The following is a 15,705-nucleotide window of genomic DNA, read 5'->3' on the forward strand; positions in this document are numbered from 1 at the left end:
ATCTGTCTCAAAAACAACAAAAATGTTGTGAATTTGCGCACTTTCCAGTGTTTTGTTGTTGTCACAGGTGATAGTTCCCACCCTTGTGTGTCCTGTTTGGAAGATGGGAATCTGAATTCCTTTTTATATTGGGCTCTTAAAAAAAGGAACCCGGGTTCAGATGGACTGTTGTTCCCTGTCACATGCACTCAGCATTTTCAGGAGCTTCATCAGGGACCCTCCAGACACTTTTGATCCCTGGGAGGTTATGTAGCTGGATAAACTGATTCATGTTTTTATAGCATAGGGCCCACAGACTGCAGGCCTTCAGGACTGGCTCTTCTCTGACATAGTTGGCTCTGATGTCCCGGGCACCATGGTGGTCCCTTGGATTCTCCTAAGAGATGATGTAAAACTTCATTCATAGACTGGGTGTTGAAGGCTGTTGACAGTGCTTTCCTAGCATGGTATCAGGAACCAGGGGTTTCTAGACTTTATACTGGATTCTGACTGAAGTTTCTGGGTACCATATTGGTGTCTTAACTTTGTAAATTGCATTTTTAGGAATTATAAAACAAGACCCTAAACTACCAGTGGATAAAATCTTACCCCCACCATCTCCCTGGCCCAAGAGCTCCATCTTCGATGCTGATGAAGAAAAGTCCAAGGTAAGGAACCAGACCTACATGGTGTCTGATCAGACCTTTTCCCTTAGGGACTGTAAATGCCCTTTGATGCTTGAATCAGATTGTGAAGGGGGGCAGGTTACGTGGATTCTCCTGTCCAGACAGGCCCTTAGGAGTGAGGTAGCAGAAGATTTGGGTGCATTCTTTACGGATAAGCCGACTAAAAAGGTGCTGGGCTCTTTGTGCCCTCTCCCTTTTCTGCACAGCCTTCCTTGGGGAAAGAAGGTGCAGAAGGCTAGCTCATGGGAAGTGTGGGTGATGGGTCATGTCCTCTATGGGTGTGGTATTGGGGTGGGGAAGGTGGAAGGACTTGCTGCTGTGTGTTGGTTCAGCTCTTTCTCAGTGCCAGTGAGCCTGGCCCTATCCATTTTTCATCCACTATGAACTCCCCAAATCATTGTTCCTTGGACATCAGTATCTAGAGGGACAAGAAGAGTAAGGTGGCCAAGACCCAGAGATAACTCTATGATGCCTGTGAGTGGGGAACCCTTTGGCCTAGTGCTGGCAGTGTTTTCGGTCATGACTGTTCTTGGTCAGTCACAGGTCTAGTTCATGGAGTGTCGGAAGGCTACACGCTATGTACTCTTTTCTGTGTGGTATGGTCTGCCTGCCAACGGCACCCCCTCCCTGTACCCACTCCTTGGGCCTAGATACTCTGTGGCCATCAGGTCTCTGTTGTTAGAATGAGCAAGACTAGTCTAGGCTCCGGGCCGCCTTTCTCCCTGGCTTTCCTCCTGCTTGGTGCCTTGGGTTTGCAGAGGGTGGGAGGAGCTAGGAAGGAGGTATGGTGTGACTTCTGAGAAAAAATCCTGTGTTACTAGCCCTCATTTTCCCCACTTTTCCTGCCATCCGTTCCATGAAGATTGAGTGACTTCTCTGTGCCAGGCATCCTGCTAGGCATTGGAAATGAAGGGATGAACAAGATCACCAGGGTCTGTTGTATCGTAAAGCACATGGTCCAGGGCAACTGCAGACCTAGCACCCTTTTGGGCCAGAGAATTCCCTGTCGCTGGGGACTGTCCTGTGCAGTGTAGGATGTTCACAGCATTCCCGACTCTACCCACGAGCTACCAGTAGCACCCCCTCTCTAGTTGTGACAACCAAATTTCTCCAGACTTGGCCAGACATCCCCTGGGAGAAGTAATCCCCCCCGTCCCCCTATCCTACTGAAAACCAGTGGCGGGCTGGGCACAGCGTCTCATGCCTGTAATCCCAGCACTTTGGAAGGCCGAGGCAGGTGGATCACGAGGTCAAGAGATTGAGACCACCCTGGCCAACATGGTGAAACCCCGTCTCTACTAAAAACACAAAAATTAGCTGGGCATGGTGGCACGTGCCTGTAGTCCCAGCTACTTTGAAGGCTGAGGCAGGAGAATGGTGTCAACCTGGGAGGCAGAGGTTGCAGTGAGCCAAGATCACGCCACTGCACTCCAGTCTGACAACAGAGCAAGGCCCGGTCTCAAAAAAAAAAAAAAAAAACAGTGGTGTATTGGGATAGTCAGAGTGCCTGCATCATAGTGTCCTTGGGACCATTTAGTGAGACAGTGCATGTAAAATGTGTGCGTTGTTGTTAGTGTTAACTCTTCTGTAGCCGCTGCTTCTGCTCTGGTCCTGAGGGAGTTGTGGTCTCACCTACTCTTCCTGTTCACTCTCTCCAGCTTCTGACAAGGCTTCTAAAGAGCAACCACCCTGAGGACCTTCAGGCTGCAAACCGGTTAATCAAGAATTTGGTCAAGGAGGTGGGCATTCTTCCAGTTGGTTCAGTAGAAGCAGCATTTGACAGAGGCTGAAGGACAGTGCGCATGAGCCTATGCTTGAGGGGTAGAGGAATGGTTGCCTGGGAGAAAGAGTGGCTCCTAGCCCTGAACTCTGGGGAACAGCCATAGGCTCCCTCGAGGGCAGCAAGGTGGTGATTGGAAGCAGAAACCCCGCTGCTGCCGTACTTCTCAGCTGCTTTCATCCATGCTGCTCAAAGCATTTCCTAGACACCAGCTTCGGTCCCAGCAACAGGTATTGGTATGGACAAAGTCCAGGTTTAGAAAACTGCTTTTCAAAGGGCTTGAGGCTGGTGGCACAGAGGCAGAGGTCACGGTCACCATTCCCCAAACTGCAGTTTCCTCCCCAGGAATTCTGGGCTTTTGAGTATTTTTTCATCCACTGTGTGAGCTCTCCCATGCACTTAACATCCTGGTGACTCCCCTGAGTGAGCTCTCTCAATAGTGACTCTTTCCCATCCCTTGTTCAGGCTTCAGCCAGAGTTTCTGCTCCTTCACTCCCATCCTCTTCTTTTTCCCAAAAGGAACAAGAAAAATCGGAGAAGGTGTCCAAGAGGGTCAGTGCGGTGGAGGAAGTGCGAAGCCATGTGAAGGTACTGCAGGAGATGCTGAGCATGTACCGCAGGCCAGGGCAGGCCCTGCCCGACCAGGAGGCCCTGCAGGTAATCTTCAGGTGTAACACAGGGGGCTGCACGTGTTTACTGAAGTGAGTTTGCAGTGCTTTCACCTGTATGCACCCATGAAGCCATCTCAGAGTCAAGATGGTAAACATATCTGACACCTCCCCAGATGTCCTTGTGCTGCTTTGTTCTCCTTTCCTGTCTCCCCTACTCTGCAATCCCTGGGCAGCTACTGATTTGCTTTCTGTTCTGATTTGCTGACAACTCCCAGACTCTTGTATAAATGGAATGATGCAGTACATAACCCTCTATTTTTGCCTGGCTCTCACTCTAGATCCATCCCGTTGCTGTGTGTAGCAGTAGCTTGTTTCTTCTTACTGCCAGGTACTATCCCATCACCTGGATGTACCACAGCGTGTAACTATTGATGGGCCTTGCGTTGTTTCCATCTTTGGGTGATTATGAATCACGCTGCTATAAACAGTTGTGTACACGGGATTTTGTGTGAACATCTATTTTCATTTCTTGTGGGTAAATGTCTGGAATTACTAGGTCATATGCTAAGTATATATTTAACTTGTTAGGAAACAAAGTGGCTAAGCTATCTTCCAGGGTAATTGCACCATTTTACAATCCTAACAGCAGCATATGCAAGTTCTAGCTCCTCCACATCTTGAGATCTTAATTTTTATATAGCATCTTTATTGAGATAAAAATTAACATACCATAAAAGCAAACATCATATCTACCTAGTTATAGAATATGTTAATCACCCCTAAAAGAATCCTTGTACCCATTAACAGTCATTCCCCCTTTCCCAAACTCCCCTTTCCCCAGTCCTTGGCAACCACTAATCCACTTTCTGTCTCTCTGGATTTGCCTATTTGGATCCTTTGTCCAAGTGCAGTTACACAATACGTAGGCTTTCGTGTCTGGCTTCCTTTACGTAGCCTAATGCTTGCAGGTGCATCCATCTGGTAACTTGTGTCACTGCTCCATTTCTGTTCATGCCCGAATAGTGTTCCATTGTTTGGCTATGCTACATTTTGTTTCTCCATTTATCAGCTGATGGACATTTGGTTTGTTCCTACTTTTTGGCTATTATGAATGATGCCTTTGAATTATTCATTACGATTAATGACTTTGAACTTTGTCTAAGTTTTTATGTGAACATAGGTTTTAAATTCTCTTGGGTATATACCTAGAAATGGAATTGCTGGATCTTGGGGTAACTCCATATTTAACATTTTGAGAAACTGCCAAACTGTTTTCCAAAGTGGCTGTGCCATTTTACATTCCCAGCAGCAATGTATTGGTTCCAGTTCTCTGCATCCTGCCAACATTTGTTGTTATCTTTTTGATCAGAGCCCTCCTGGAGGGTGTGAAGTGCTGTCTCGTTGCAACTTTCTGTTTCTTAACGGCTCGTTTATTTTCTATGCTTATTGGCAGCTTGTACATCTTAGAAGACATGTCTGCAAATCCGTTGCCCATCTTTTGGAGTGTCTTTTTGAGTTACAAGCGTTTTTTTATGTATTCTGGATACAAGTTCCTTATCAGACAGTTTTCTCCCATCTTTTTCACTGTTTTGATAGCATCTTTTGAAGCGGGAAAGTTTTGTTTTGTTTTGTTTTTTGAGACAAAGTCTCGCTCTATCGCCCAGGCTGGAGTGCAATTGCGTGATCTCAGCTCCCCACAACCTCCTCCTCCTGGGTTCAAGCGATTCTCCTGCCTCAACCTCCCAAGTGCTAGGATTACAGGAATGTGCCAGCACACCTGGCTAATTTTGTATTTTTTTTTTTTTTTTTTTTTAGTAAAGACAGGGTTTCTCTATGTTGGTTAGGCTGGTCTCAAACTCCTGACCTCAGGTGATCCGCCTACCTCAGTCTCCCAAAGTGCTGGGATTACAGGTGTGAGCCACCGTGCCTGACCAGTAGAGACAGGGTTTCACCATGTTGGCCAGGCTGGTCTCGAACCCTGACCTCAGGTGATCCACCTGCCTTGGCCTCCCAAAGTGCTGGGATTACAGGCATGAGCCACCATGCCTGGCCTTCTTTTTTTTTTTTTTTTCTTTTTTTTTTAAATGTCTTGCTGGTGCTTTTGTTGTCACATCTAAGAAACTACAGTCCAGCTGGGCGCAGTGGCTCACGCCTGTAATCTCAGCACTTTCAGAAGCCGAGGCAGGTGTATCACCTGAGTTCAGGAGTTCGAGACCAGCCTGACCAACATGGAGAAACCCCATCTCTACTAAAAATACAATATCAGCTGAGCATAGTGGCGTATGCCTGTAATCCCAGCTACTCGGGAGGCTGAGGCAGGGGAATCATTTGAACCTGGGAGGCGGAGGTTGTGGTGAGCCGAGATCACACCATTGCACTCCAGCCTGGGCAACAACAGCGAAACTCCATCTCAAAAACAAACAAACAATCAAAAAGAAACCACAGCCTTTCTGTGGCAGGTTTGAGGCTGCCATGCTCTTGGTCTCCCTTGGAGCTCTGTTCTCCACCTCCTTCTGCAGGTCTGTTTCAGCCATCTCCCTCTGCATTCCAGTTTTTTTTTTTTTTTTTTAAATGTTTCTCTGCACAGGAGAGCCAGCCCCCACATAACTCCTTCCACTTCATAAGATTAGCAGAAATGAACTACTGTCTTTCCAAATTCCTAAGAGAAAGCCTCCTGAGTAGCTGGGATTACAGGCACCCACTAACTTTTGTATTTTTAGTAGAGACAGGGTTTCACCATGTTGGCCAGGCTGGTCTTGAACTCCTGACCTCAGGTGATCTGCCCACCTCAGTCCCCCAAAGTGCTGGGTCTACTGAGCCACCCTGCCCAGTCAGATTCTTTTATTTTCAAAAATCATACACTTGTAGCCTGTAATCGTTTTCTGAAACTCTGCCATGTTACTTCAAACCTGCACTCTCGAAGTCAGGACCAACAGGAGGCCTCCTGAAGCCCCAGACACTGCCACCTGCCTGATCAGAGGTTCCTGGGGCCCTGAAGGGGGGCGTTGTGGGGTGCCTGGGCATGTGTCATGAACCACGTTGTGCTCTTTCAGGTCGTGTATGAGAGGTGTGAAAAGCTGCGGCCCACGCTGTTCCGGCTGGCGAGTGACACCACTGATGACGATGATGCACTCGGTAAGTTTTCTTTCTTTGGGTATAGCTAGCAGCACGGGTGCAAGACAGATTCGGTCCCTCCTGTCACGCTGCTGTGCCAGGAACAAGACAGAGTGGACTTGATGTTCCGTGGAGCTTGTGCTTAGGTAGGGTGTGGCTTGAGTTGCCTCAGAACTGACTTCCAGCAGGATCCAGGCTTCAGTAAGAAATCAGCAGCAGGTCTAAAGCCTGAAAAGGGGTGGAAATTGACCATGGAGATTGGGGTGTGAGAGGTAGAAGAAAGATCCCTCTGGAGACTTCAGGAAAAGCTGATCAATCTCAGGGGCCAGAGAAACAGCTGTGGGTGGTGTCTCAAAGGGATCACCAGCTTTTGTACCTTCAGGGGCCAGGTAGGTCACCTAAGAGAGCCTGGCTGATTGGAAATGGAAGGGACATCCGTAGGGACGTGAAAAATTGTCCACAGTTACTAAAAAAAAATTTAACTCTTTATTATGGAAAATCTCAAAACATGAGAGACGGGAATAGTAAAATAAATCCTATGTATTCTTCACTCATCTTTAATAATTACCAGCTCATAGCTGATTTTTCAAATCTTGTTTCATCTGTACCTCTTTTTGTACCCACCCATTCCCTAGTCTGTTTTGAAGCAAATTCTAGACATTCCTTTTTCTTTTAATTTTTTTTTGAGATGGAGTCTCATTCTATCGTCCAGGCTGGAGTGCAGTGATGTAATCTTGGTTCACTGCAACCTCCACCTCCCGGGTTCAAGCCATTCACCTGCCTCAGCCTCCCAAGTAGCTGGGATTACAGGCAACCACCATCATACCTGGCTAATTTTTGTATTTTTGTAGAGATGACGTTTCACCAATTTGGCCAGGCTGGTTTCAAACTGCTGGCCTCTAGTGATCTGCCTGCCATGGCCTCCCAAAGTGCTGGTCTTACAGGCGTAAGCCACAATCCCCAGCCTCTGGACATTTCAAAATAATCAAAGATTCAGTCAGTGTTCAGATTTCCCTGATAAAATTTCTCCTTAATCATCTCTTGCTAACTTAAAAAAAATTGTTCTAAATCAGACGCAAAAGAAAAGCCATACTGTATAATTGGTTTATATTTCTTTAGTCTCTCTTAGTGGATAGCATGTGCATGCCCTCTGCAATCCTTTTTCGTTTTTTTGAGACAGTCTCACTCTGTTGCTCAGGCTGGAGTCCAATGGCGTGATCTCAGTTCACTGCAGCCTCTACAGCCTCTGTCTCCTGGGTTCAAGCAGTTCTCATGCCTCAGCCTCCTGAGTAGCTGGAACTACAGTTGCGCACCACCATACCTGGCTAATTTTTGTACTTTTCGTAGAGATGGAGTTTTGCCATGTTGGCCAGGCTGGTCTCAAACTCCTGGGCTCAAGTGATTTGCCCGCCTTGGCTTCCCAAAGTGCTGGGATTACAGGCATGAATCACCACGCACAGCCTTTTCTCCTTGCATGAAAATAGGCCCTCTGAATTAAGAGTATTCTCAGTCTCAGTTCTGCTCGTCGCATCCCCCATGATGCTGTTAATGTTTCTGTTTCTGATATTTCTTTTTTTCTTGAAATAGAGTTTCGCTCTTGTTGCCCCGGCTGGAGTGCAATGACATGATCCCAGCTCGCTGCAACCTCCCTCTCCTGGGTTCAAGCAATTCTCCCACCTCAGCCTCCCGAATAGTTGGGATTACAGGCACCCGCCACCACACCCGGCTAACTTTTTGTATTTTTAGTAGAAACTGGGTTTCACCATGTTGGCCAGGATGGTCTTGAACTCCTGACCTCAGGTGATCCGCCCACCTCAGCCTCCCAAAGTGCTGGGATTGCAGGCCTGAGCCACTGCGCCCAGCCAACAGGTTCTGAGTTAAAGTTAAAAGTTTGTTATTTAAAGGGCCTTAATTTGAGTGCTTACTGCTGGCCAGTACTCTGGACAGTACAGGTGTAGAAGGTAAACAGATTTGCTTCCTTCTGCATTGAGAACTATTAACATGTTAGGACTCGGGTTAACTGACTAGGCCTGATAGGGTCCGATGACACAATCTGGGGGCTGGAGGTGTGGATAAACTGAACATAGTCGAGCCATATGAAGGCTGTTTTATGGAAACGCTTAGAAAGGATTGAGATTGTTGGTCACCAAACCGGGGGGTTCTGATTCTTCCCTCATTCTTCAGCGGAAATTCTCCAGGCAAATGACCTCCTCACCCAAGGAGTTCTGCTGTACAAACAGGTGATGGAGGGCCGGGTCACCTTTGGAAACAGAGTGACCAGCTCAGTGGGAGACATCCCTGTCTCCAGAGGTATGTTTGAAAGCCTCTCCTTGCCTTCTGCCTCAGGGCAACCTGCAATTCCCAGGGAAAAAAAAAAAAAAAATGGGTCCTAAACATAGTCTGGGTTAAGGAATAGAAAGGAGAGAACTCGCCCTTTGTTCCCCTTCCTGTGAAAGCGGGTTTCATGTTGCCATGCCCAGCCACAGGAATCGTCATGAGCTGGTTGCCGGGCTGGACCCCAGCTTTGACTACACACGGAAGCAGATGGCTAAGCTGTGCCTGGGTTTGAATTCTCATAAATGCTTGCATATGGGAGCTAGAGACAAAAGAAATGGTCTTCCTCAGTGGTTCCTAGTGCCAGGTCAGCTGTATCAGAATCACCTGGAGCACTGGTTGAACTGCCACTGCTTAGGTCCCTGGCTTGGACCTTCTAAATCAAGACTGCTTGGAGCTGGGCCTGGAGGTCTGCATCTTTCAAGCACTGCAAGTGATTTTGATCAGCTGTGGTCAGAAGCCTCGGAATGGCCTGAGCTGGAGAAGGCCGAATCTGCTCTCCTCCAGGGTGATGGGACCTTTGCATGGTGGCCTGTGATCCCTGGGGTAGGAAGGCAGACCTTGGCTCCCTATTGTCCTGGATGCCAGCTCAGCTTGTGTGTCAGGACACTCACCTGAGTGGAAGGTTCTTGGAAGGGCAGGAAGGGCATTACCATTTGATTAGGAGGTGGCCTGAGGGAAGCTGATTGGATTTATGTGGAGACTTTGCTCTCATGTCCAACTGATTTCTCTTCCTAACCCTGGGCTTTCTAGTCTTTCAGAATCCAACAGGCTACATGAAGACCTGCCCCCTGATTGACTTGGAGGTGGACAATGGACCTGCGCAGGCGGGGACTGTGGCGCCATCTTTGCTTCATCAAGACCTGGCAGCCTTGGGTGAGGGCAGGTCCTTGTGGGGAGCAGGCATAGGATGGGTGCCAGTAGGGAAGCAAGCTGGTTCCCTTCGCGGAGCACGTGCCTGCTGCTGAGGGGGTCGAGATGGTTGTGAATAGGAAGAATGAGCTGGTTCCCTCTGGGGGCACGTACCTGCTGCTGAGGGAGTGAGTTAGGGGAGTGAGTTGGTCCCCTCAGGAAGCACGTGTCTGCTACTGAGCGAGTCAGGATGAGTGTGAGTAGGGGAGTGAGCTGGACCCTCGGGGAACACGTGTCTGCTGCTGAAGGAGTCAGGATGGTTGTGAGGAGAGTGAGCTGGTCCCCTCAGGAAGCACATACCTGCTGCTGAGGGAATCAAGGTGGTTGTGAGTAGGGGAGTGAGCTGGTTCCCTCAGGGAGCACATACCTGCTGCCGAGGGAATCAGGTGTTCTGGGCAGTTGAGCGGGTCCCCCTTGCATATTAGTCACAGATTGGCCATGGATGAGTCGCATGACCTTCAGTAAGTTGCTTATTTGTCTAGACTTTCTGGATGTCCTAGAAAGGGTGGGTGTGGCATTAATCACCATCTTGAAGCAGGTGGAGTTAATGTTATGCATCTCACTCCACTCCTTTCTTACAGGAATCAGTGATGCTCCTGTTACAGGCACGGTGAGGATGCTCTTCCCAGGGCCCAGAGAGAGAAGGGGAGGGTCTCAGACCTGCCCTTGTGAGGCAGCACTGCCTGGCGAGTGGAGAGGTGCTCCTACACTGTCCCGGTGGAATCATGGCCTTGGAGGTCCAAAGCCTCTTCCTTACCCATACTATCTGGCTGGTACCCCAGGGGAGACAGGTTACACCAGACTCCTGCTTCCTGGAGGTCTGCCCAGGAGCTGAGTGTGATCTTGCCCTTTCTTTCCCCTCTTGCCCCAAGAGATGTCACCAGCCTGGGCCACAGCAGCTTGGGTGGGTTCAGGAGAGCTGTGCCTTGGTTTTACTGTGGCTGATGGTCACTCATACCCTGGTCTTACTTTAGCCATTCCTGATTTGACAGGTTGCTGGTCAGAATTGCTGTGAGGAAAAGAGGAATCCCTCCTCCAGCACACTGCCAGGCGGTGGCATTCAGAACCCTTCTGCAGACAGGAATTTGTTGGACCTCCTCTCACCACAGCCAGCTCCGGGCCCTCTGTGAGTCTTCTGGGCAAGGGGAGTGGGAGAGTGTGGCTCCTGAGTGCAGTTCCTTCTCATGAGACAAGGGCCAAAGAATGGTGCTCTAAGACAGCCTCTCGCCCTGGAGAAACATCTTTCTTTTTTTTTTGAGACAGGGTCTCGCTCTATTGCCCAGGCTAGAGTGCAGTGGCACAATCTGGGCTCATTACAACCTTTACCTCCTGAGTTCAAGCGATTCTCCTGCCTCAGCCTCCCGAGTAACTGGGATTACAGGCACATGCCACCATGCCCAGCTAATTTTTTTTTAAGTTTTAGTAGAGATGGGATTTCACCATGTTGGCCAGGCTGATCTCAAACTCCTGACCTCAGGTGATGCGTCTGCCTGGCCGAGAATCATCTTTCTATTGAAAGTTTAGGCCAGGTGCAGTGGCTCATGCCTTGTATGAGTTCGTTTTCACACTGCTGATAAAGACATACCCGAGACTGTGTAATTTAAAAACAAAAAGAGGTTTAATGGACTCATAGTTTCACGTGGCTGAGGAGGCCTCCCAATCATGGCGGAAGGCAAAAGGCATGTTTTCTTTCTTTTTTTTTTTTGAGACAGAGTCTTGCTCTGTCACCCTAGGTGGAGTGCAGTGGTGCAATCTCAGCTCACTGCCACCTCTGCCTCCTGAGTTCAAGCAATTCTCTTGCCTCAGCCTCCTGAGTAGCTGGGATTAAGGCGTATGCCACCACACCTGGTTAATTTTTTGTGTTTTTTTAGTAAAGATGGGGTTTCACCATGTTAGCCAGGATGGTCTTGATCTCCTGACCTCATAATCTGCCTGCCTCTGCCTCCCAAAGTGCTGGGATTACAGGCGTGAGCCACTGCACTCAGCCAAAAGGCATGTCTTATGTGGCAGCAGACAAGAGAGAATGAGAGCCAAATGAAAAAGGGTTTCCCCTTATAAAACCGTCAGATCTCATGAGACTCACTACCATGAGAACAGTGTGGGGAAACTGCACCCATGATTCAGTTCTCTCCTACAGGGTTCCTGCCACGACATGTGGGAATTGTGGGTGCTACAATTCAAGATGAGATTTAGGTGGGGACACAGCCAAACCATATCATACCTGTAATCCCAGCTCTTTGGGAGGCCAAGGCAGGTGGATCGCTTGAGCCCTGGAGTTCAAGACTAGCCTGGGATATATGGCAAAACCCCATCTCTACAAAAAACACAAAAATTAGCCAGGCGTAGTAGCTCATGCCTGTAGTCCCAGCTCCTCAGGAGGCTGAGGTGGGAGGATGACTTGAGCCCGGAAAGTCGAGGCTGCAGTGAGCCATTACCATGCCACTGCATTCCAGCCTGGACAGCAGAGTGAGACCCTGTCTCAACAAAAGTTTAATATGCTGCTTCCCTTTTCTCATTTTACTTCCTTTCCTAAGTCGTTGGAAAATACCTGCTTTGGCCAAGACATCTGAAAGGGGGTTTATTTAAGGACTAGGAATAATAGAACATGAGGTTTTTGCTGTTTGTTTTTGTTTTCCCTTCTAATAACCATGTAATTGAAGTTAAGTAAAATTTGATCCATAGAGAAATATACAACAAAGTGCAAAGTACCACTCCCTAAAAACAAGGTTGAATATTCCTTCTTTGCTTTTTTTCTGTACAAGTAGTGGTGCGTTCTTGTGGCTTGTTACACAAACAGGATTTTTTTTTTTTTTTTTTTTTTTTGAGACGGAGTCTTGCTCTGTCGCCCAGGCTGGAGTGCAGTGGCTGGATCTCAGCTCACTGCAAGCTCCACCTCCCGGGTTCCAGCCATTCTCCTGCCTCAGCCTCCTGAGTAGCTGGGACTACAGGCGCCCGCCACCACGCCTGGCTAATTTTTTGTATTTTTTAGTAGAGACGGGGTTTCACCGTGTTAGCCAGAATGGTCTCGATCTCCTGACCTCGTGATCCGCCCGTCTCGGCCTCCCAAAGTGATTATAGGCTTGAGCCACCGCGCCCGGCCACAAACAGGATTTTAATTTACAAACTGCACTCCAGCATGACCTTTTCATATCATTATCTGTGATGCATTTCATATCAGTTTCTATAAATATGCCTCAGTCTTCTTAATAGCTACATTATAATTCATTGCATGGATGTATTTGATCATTTCCCTTTTATGCACATTTACATAATTTCCAGTTTGGAGATGCTTAGGGGAGTGCCTTATAGTACAGATCCCTGAAGGGAGAGGTTCTCTAAGGTGTGAACGTAACAACATTTTCATAGATCCTGTCCCTTTGTCTCTGGAAAAGTGCAGCTTACCTTCACCCAAACAGCCTGAAAGTGCCTATGTTCCTCATAGAAACTGCCTGGCTCTGGCAGAAGTGGGATGTCCTGGGAGTTCATTCCCATTTGCCGCCCAGAGGTCATTTCTTGCAGTCTTCTTTTTTTCAGCCACTTGGGCAGGGTGGGTTATTTCTTCTTGCGGGACTTTAGTTTTCTAAAATGTTTTCAGTTTGTGTCCCAAATGGACAAAATCATGGAGTGGATAGTAGCTGGTGTAATTTGTGTATCATCTGCCTGGCTTACGTCCCTCTGTGATCACACCTGGAAAACAACCTGCCTGAGCTACTTACTGTCAGGGACTGCCTGACAGGTACAACATGAACAGCCCTCATAACAAAGGCTCTAGGTTATTGGGTTCTTATTATGTGTGGACATTTTAAGTGCTTTTCTTTCTTTCTTTTTCTTTTTTTCCTGAGACGGAGTCTCGCTCTGTTGCCCAGGCTGGAGTGCAGTGGTATGATCTCAGCTCACCACAAGCACGCGCCACCACCACCTGGCTAATTTTTAATTTTTTTTTTTTTTAATTTTTGTACTTTTAGTAGAAACTGGGTTTCACCATGTCGGCCAGGCTGGTCTTGAACTCCTGACCTCAAATGACCCACCTGCCTCAGCCTCCCAGAGTGCTGGGATTACAGGCATGAGCCACCGCGCCCAGCCTCTAAGTGCTTTTCACACATTGTCTCGTTTGAATCTTGTAACAGCCCTACAAGGTAAATTACTTTTGTTTTTTCCACTTAACAGATGAGGAAGCTGAGGTATGAGTTTGATTACTTGACAAAAGTCATGTAACATCTGGTATATTAGCTCACACCTGTAATCCCAGTACTTTGGGAGGCCGAGGTGGGCGAATCACCTGAGATCAAGATTCAAGACCAGCACGGCCAATGTGGTGAAACCCTGTCTCTAATAAAAATACAAAAATTAGCCGGGCATGGTGGCAGGTGCCTTGTAATCCCAGTTACTCAGGAGGCTGAGGCAGGAGAATCGCTTGAGCCTGGGAGGCAGAGGTTGCCGTGAGCCGAGGCAGTTCCACTACACTCCAGCCTGGGCAACAGAGCAAGACACTGTATCATCAGAAAAAAAAAGAAAAAAAAAAAAAGGCATATAACATCTAACTCTGTGTGTGTGTGTGTGTGTGATTTTTTTCCCTTGTTCTGTAATAAGCCTAACCCAAATTCCAGGAAATCGCTACAATTTTTGCTAGTCTTTGATATTTTTTATTTCTTTGTAGGAATTGTGTTTCGCAGAAAAGTGTCCCCAAGGAAGTGCCCCCAGGTACTAAGTCCTCTCCAGGTTGGTCCTGGGAGGCTGGCCCGTTGGCTCCTTCCCCATCTTCACAGAATACACCTCTGGCTCAAGTGTTTGTCCCTTTGGAGTCTGTTAAGCCCAGTAAGTACAATTTTACTCCCCACCTTTTTTTTTTCTTGGGAATCTATTAGACTCCCAGCTTTTTCCACTCCAGTTTGGTAGAGGTAGCCCTTAAATTTGGTTGATGAATGGGAGAGATTTTGCATGAGGGCAAAAAGTAAGAGGTTGTGGCCAGGTATGGTGACTCATGCCTGTAATCCCAGCACTTTGGGAGGCTGAGGTGGGAGGATCACTTGAGGCCAGGAGTTTGAGACCCGCCTGGGCAAGATAGCCTTGTCTCTATTTGGTGGGGGGAAGAAAAAAATGGGGAGGCTAAGGCAGGTGATCACTTGGGGCCAGGAGTTTGAGACCAGCCTGGCCAACATAATGAAGCCCTGTCTCTACAGAAAATACAAACATTAGCTGGGCGTGGTGGTGCATGCCTGTAGTCCTACTTGGGAGGCTGAGGCAGGAGAATTGCTTGAACCCAGGAGGTGGAGGTTGCAGTGAGCCAAGATCATGCCACCACACTCTAGCCTGAGTGACAAAGTGAGACTCCGTCTCCCAAAAAAAAAAAAAAGTTTGCTTCTTTGTCTTTTAGCTAATTTTCTTAACCTTCCTTAGTATTGACACTGTCAAGGATATGGGCAAGCCTTTAGGCACATAATGTTCATTGATTTGGGATTCAAGAAGGGAATGTTTAATGTGGCCTGAAATGACTGGCAAGAGGTAGAATTCAAATGAGTGGAAGAATTTGTCTAGTGATAATCCTTCTCTAGGGATCCTCATTAAAGCAGAAAAGTGGATATTACCTATGTTACAAAGGGAAGGAAATGGAAGGCTCAGCTAATCAAGGTGCCTACGGTCTCTGCACTAGTATGCACAGCAGGACACAACTCAGGTCATCTGTTCCAGGGCCTGGGCTCTTTAGCACAGAGCCCTCCTATGGCTCTTTGTGATGAGGTTAGATTGCAGAGAGCCCTGAAAGCCAGGCAGACAAATTTGTAAATAAACAGAGTTGGTAAACAGTGGGAGCTCTTTGCACATTTCTTTATTGATTTTTGATTTAAGAAATAATACATGTTCAGTGTTAATTTTCTGAATTCAATAATTGTACTACAGCCCATACTCTTGCCACCATACCCCACTGATGTTTTCAGTCTCTTAAATCTTTGGTAGTTTCATTGTTAAACTGTGTTTTAATTTTTTTTTTTGAGATGGAGTCTCACTCTGTCGCCCAGGCTGGAGTGCAGTGGCACGACCTCAGCTCACTGGAAGCTCTGCCTCCTGGGTTCACGCCATTCTCCTGCCTTAGCCTCCTGAGTAGCTGGGACTACAGGCGCCTGCCACCACGCCCAGCTAATTTTTTTGTATTTTTAGTAGAGATGGGGTTTCACCGTGTTAGCCAGGATGGTCTCGATCTCCTGACCTCACGATCCGCCCACCTCGGCCTCCCAAAGTGCTGGGATTACAGGTGTGAGCCACCATGCCCGGCTGTTTTAATTTTTTTAAATTT

At 47.7% G+C, this 15,705-nt stretch overlaps 1 protein-coding gene across 3 annotated transcripts in view; it reads left to right on the forward strand.

Annotated features, from left to right (window-relative positions):
• The window catches only part of GGA2 (golgi associated, gamma adaptin ear containing, ARF binding protein 2), a 43,472-nt gene that overhangs the window by 21,399 nt on the left and 6,368 nt on the right, over nt 1-15,705 (forward strand). For all 3 annotated transcript variants that reach the window (XM_025370294.1, XM_025370296.1, XM_025370295.1), the window contains 9 exons: nt 544-647; nt 2,324-2,404; nt 2,965-3,102; nt 6,110-6,191; nt 8,355-8,480; nt 9,258-9,380; nt 9,998-10,026; nt 10,409-10,542; nt 14,074-14,231. In XM_025370294.1, the coding sequence (XP_025226079.1) occupies nt 544-647; nt 2,324-2,404; nt 2,965-3,102; nt 6,110-6,191; nt 8,355-8,480; nt 9,258-9,380; nt 9,998-10,026; nt 10,409-10,542; nt 14,074-14,231 (975 nt within the window). The remainder of the gene's footprint in view (nt 1-543; nt 648-2,323; nt 2,405-2,964; nt 3,103-6,109; nt 6,192-8,354; nt 8,481-9,257; nt 9,381-9,997; nt 10,027-10,408; nt 10,543-14,073; nt 14,232-15,705) is intronic.

This window comes from Theropithecus gelada, chromosome 20, assembly GCF_003255815.1.
Source record: "Theropithecus gelada isolate Dixy chromosome 20, Tgel_1.0, whole genome shotgun sequence".
Taxonomy (NCBI): Eukaryota; Metazoa; Chordata; class Mammalia; order Primates; family Cercopithecidae; genus Theropithecus; species Theropithecus gelada.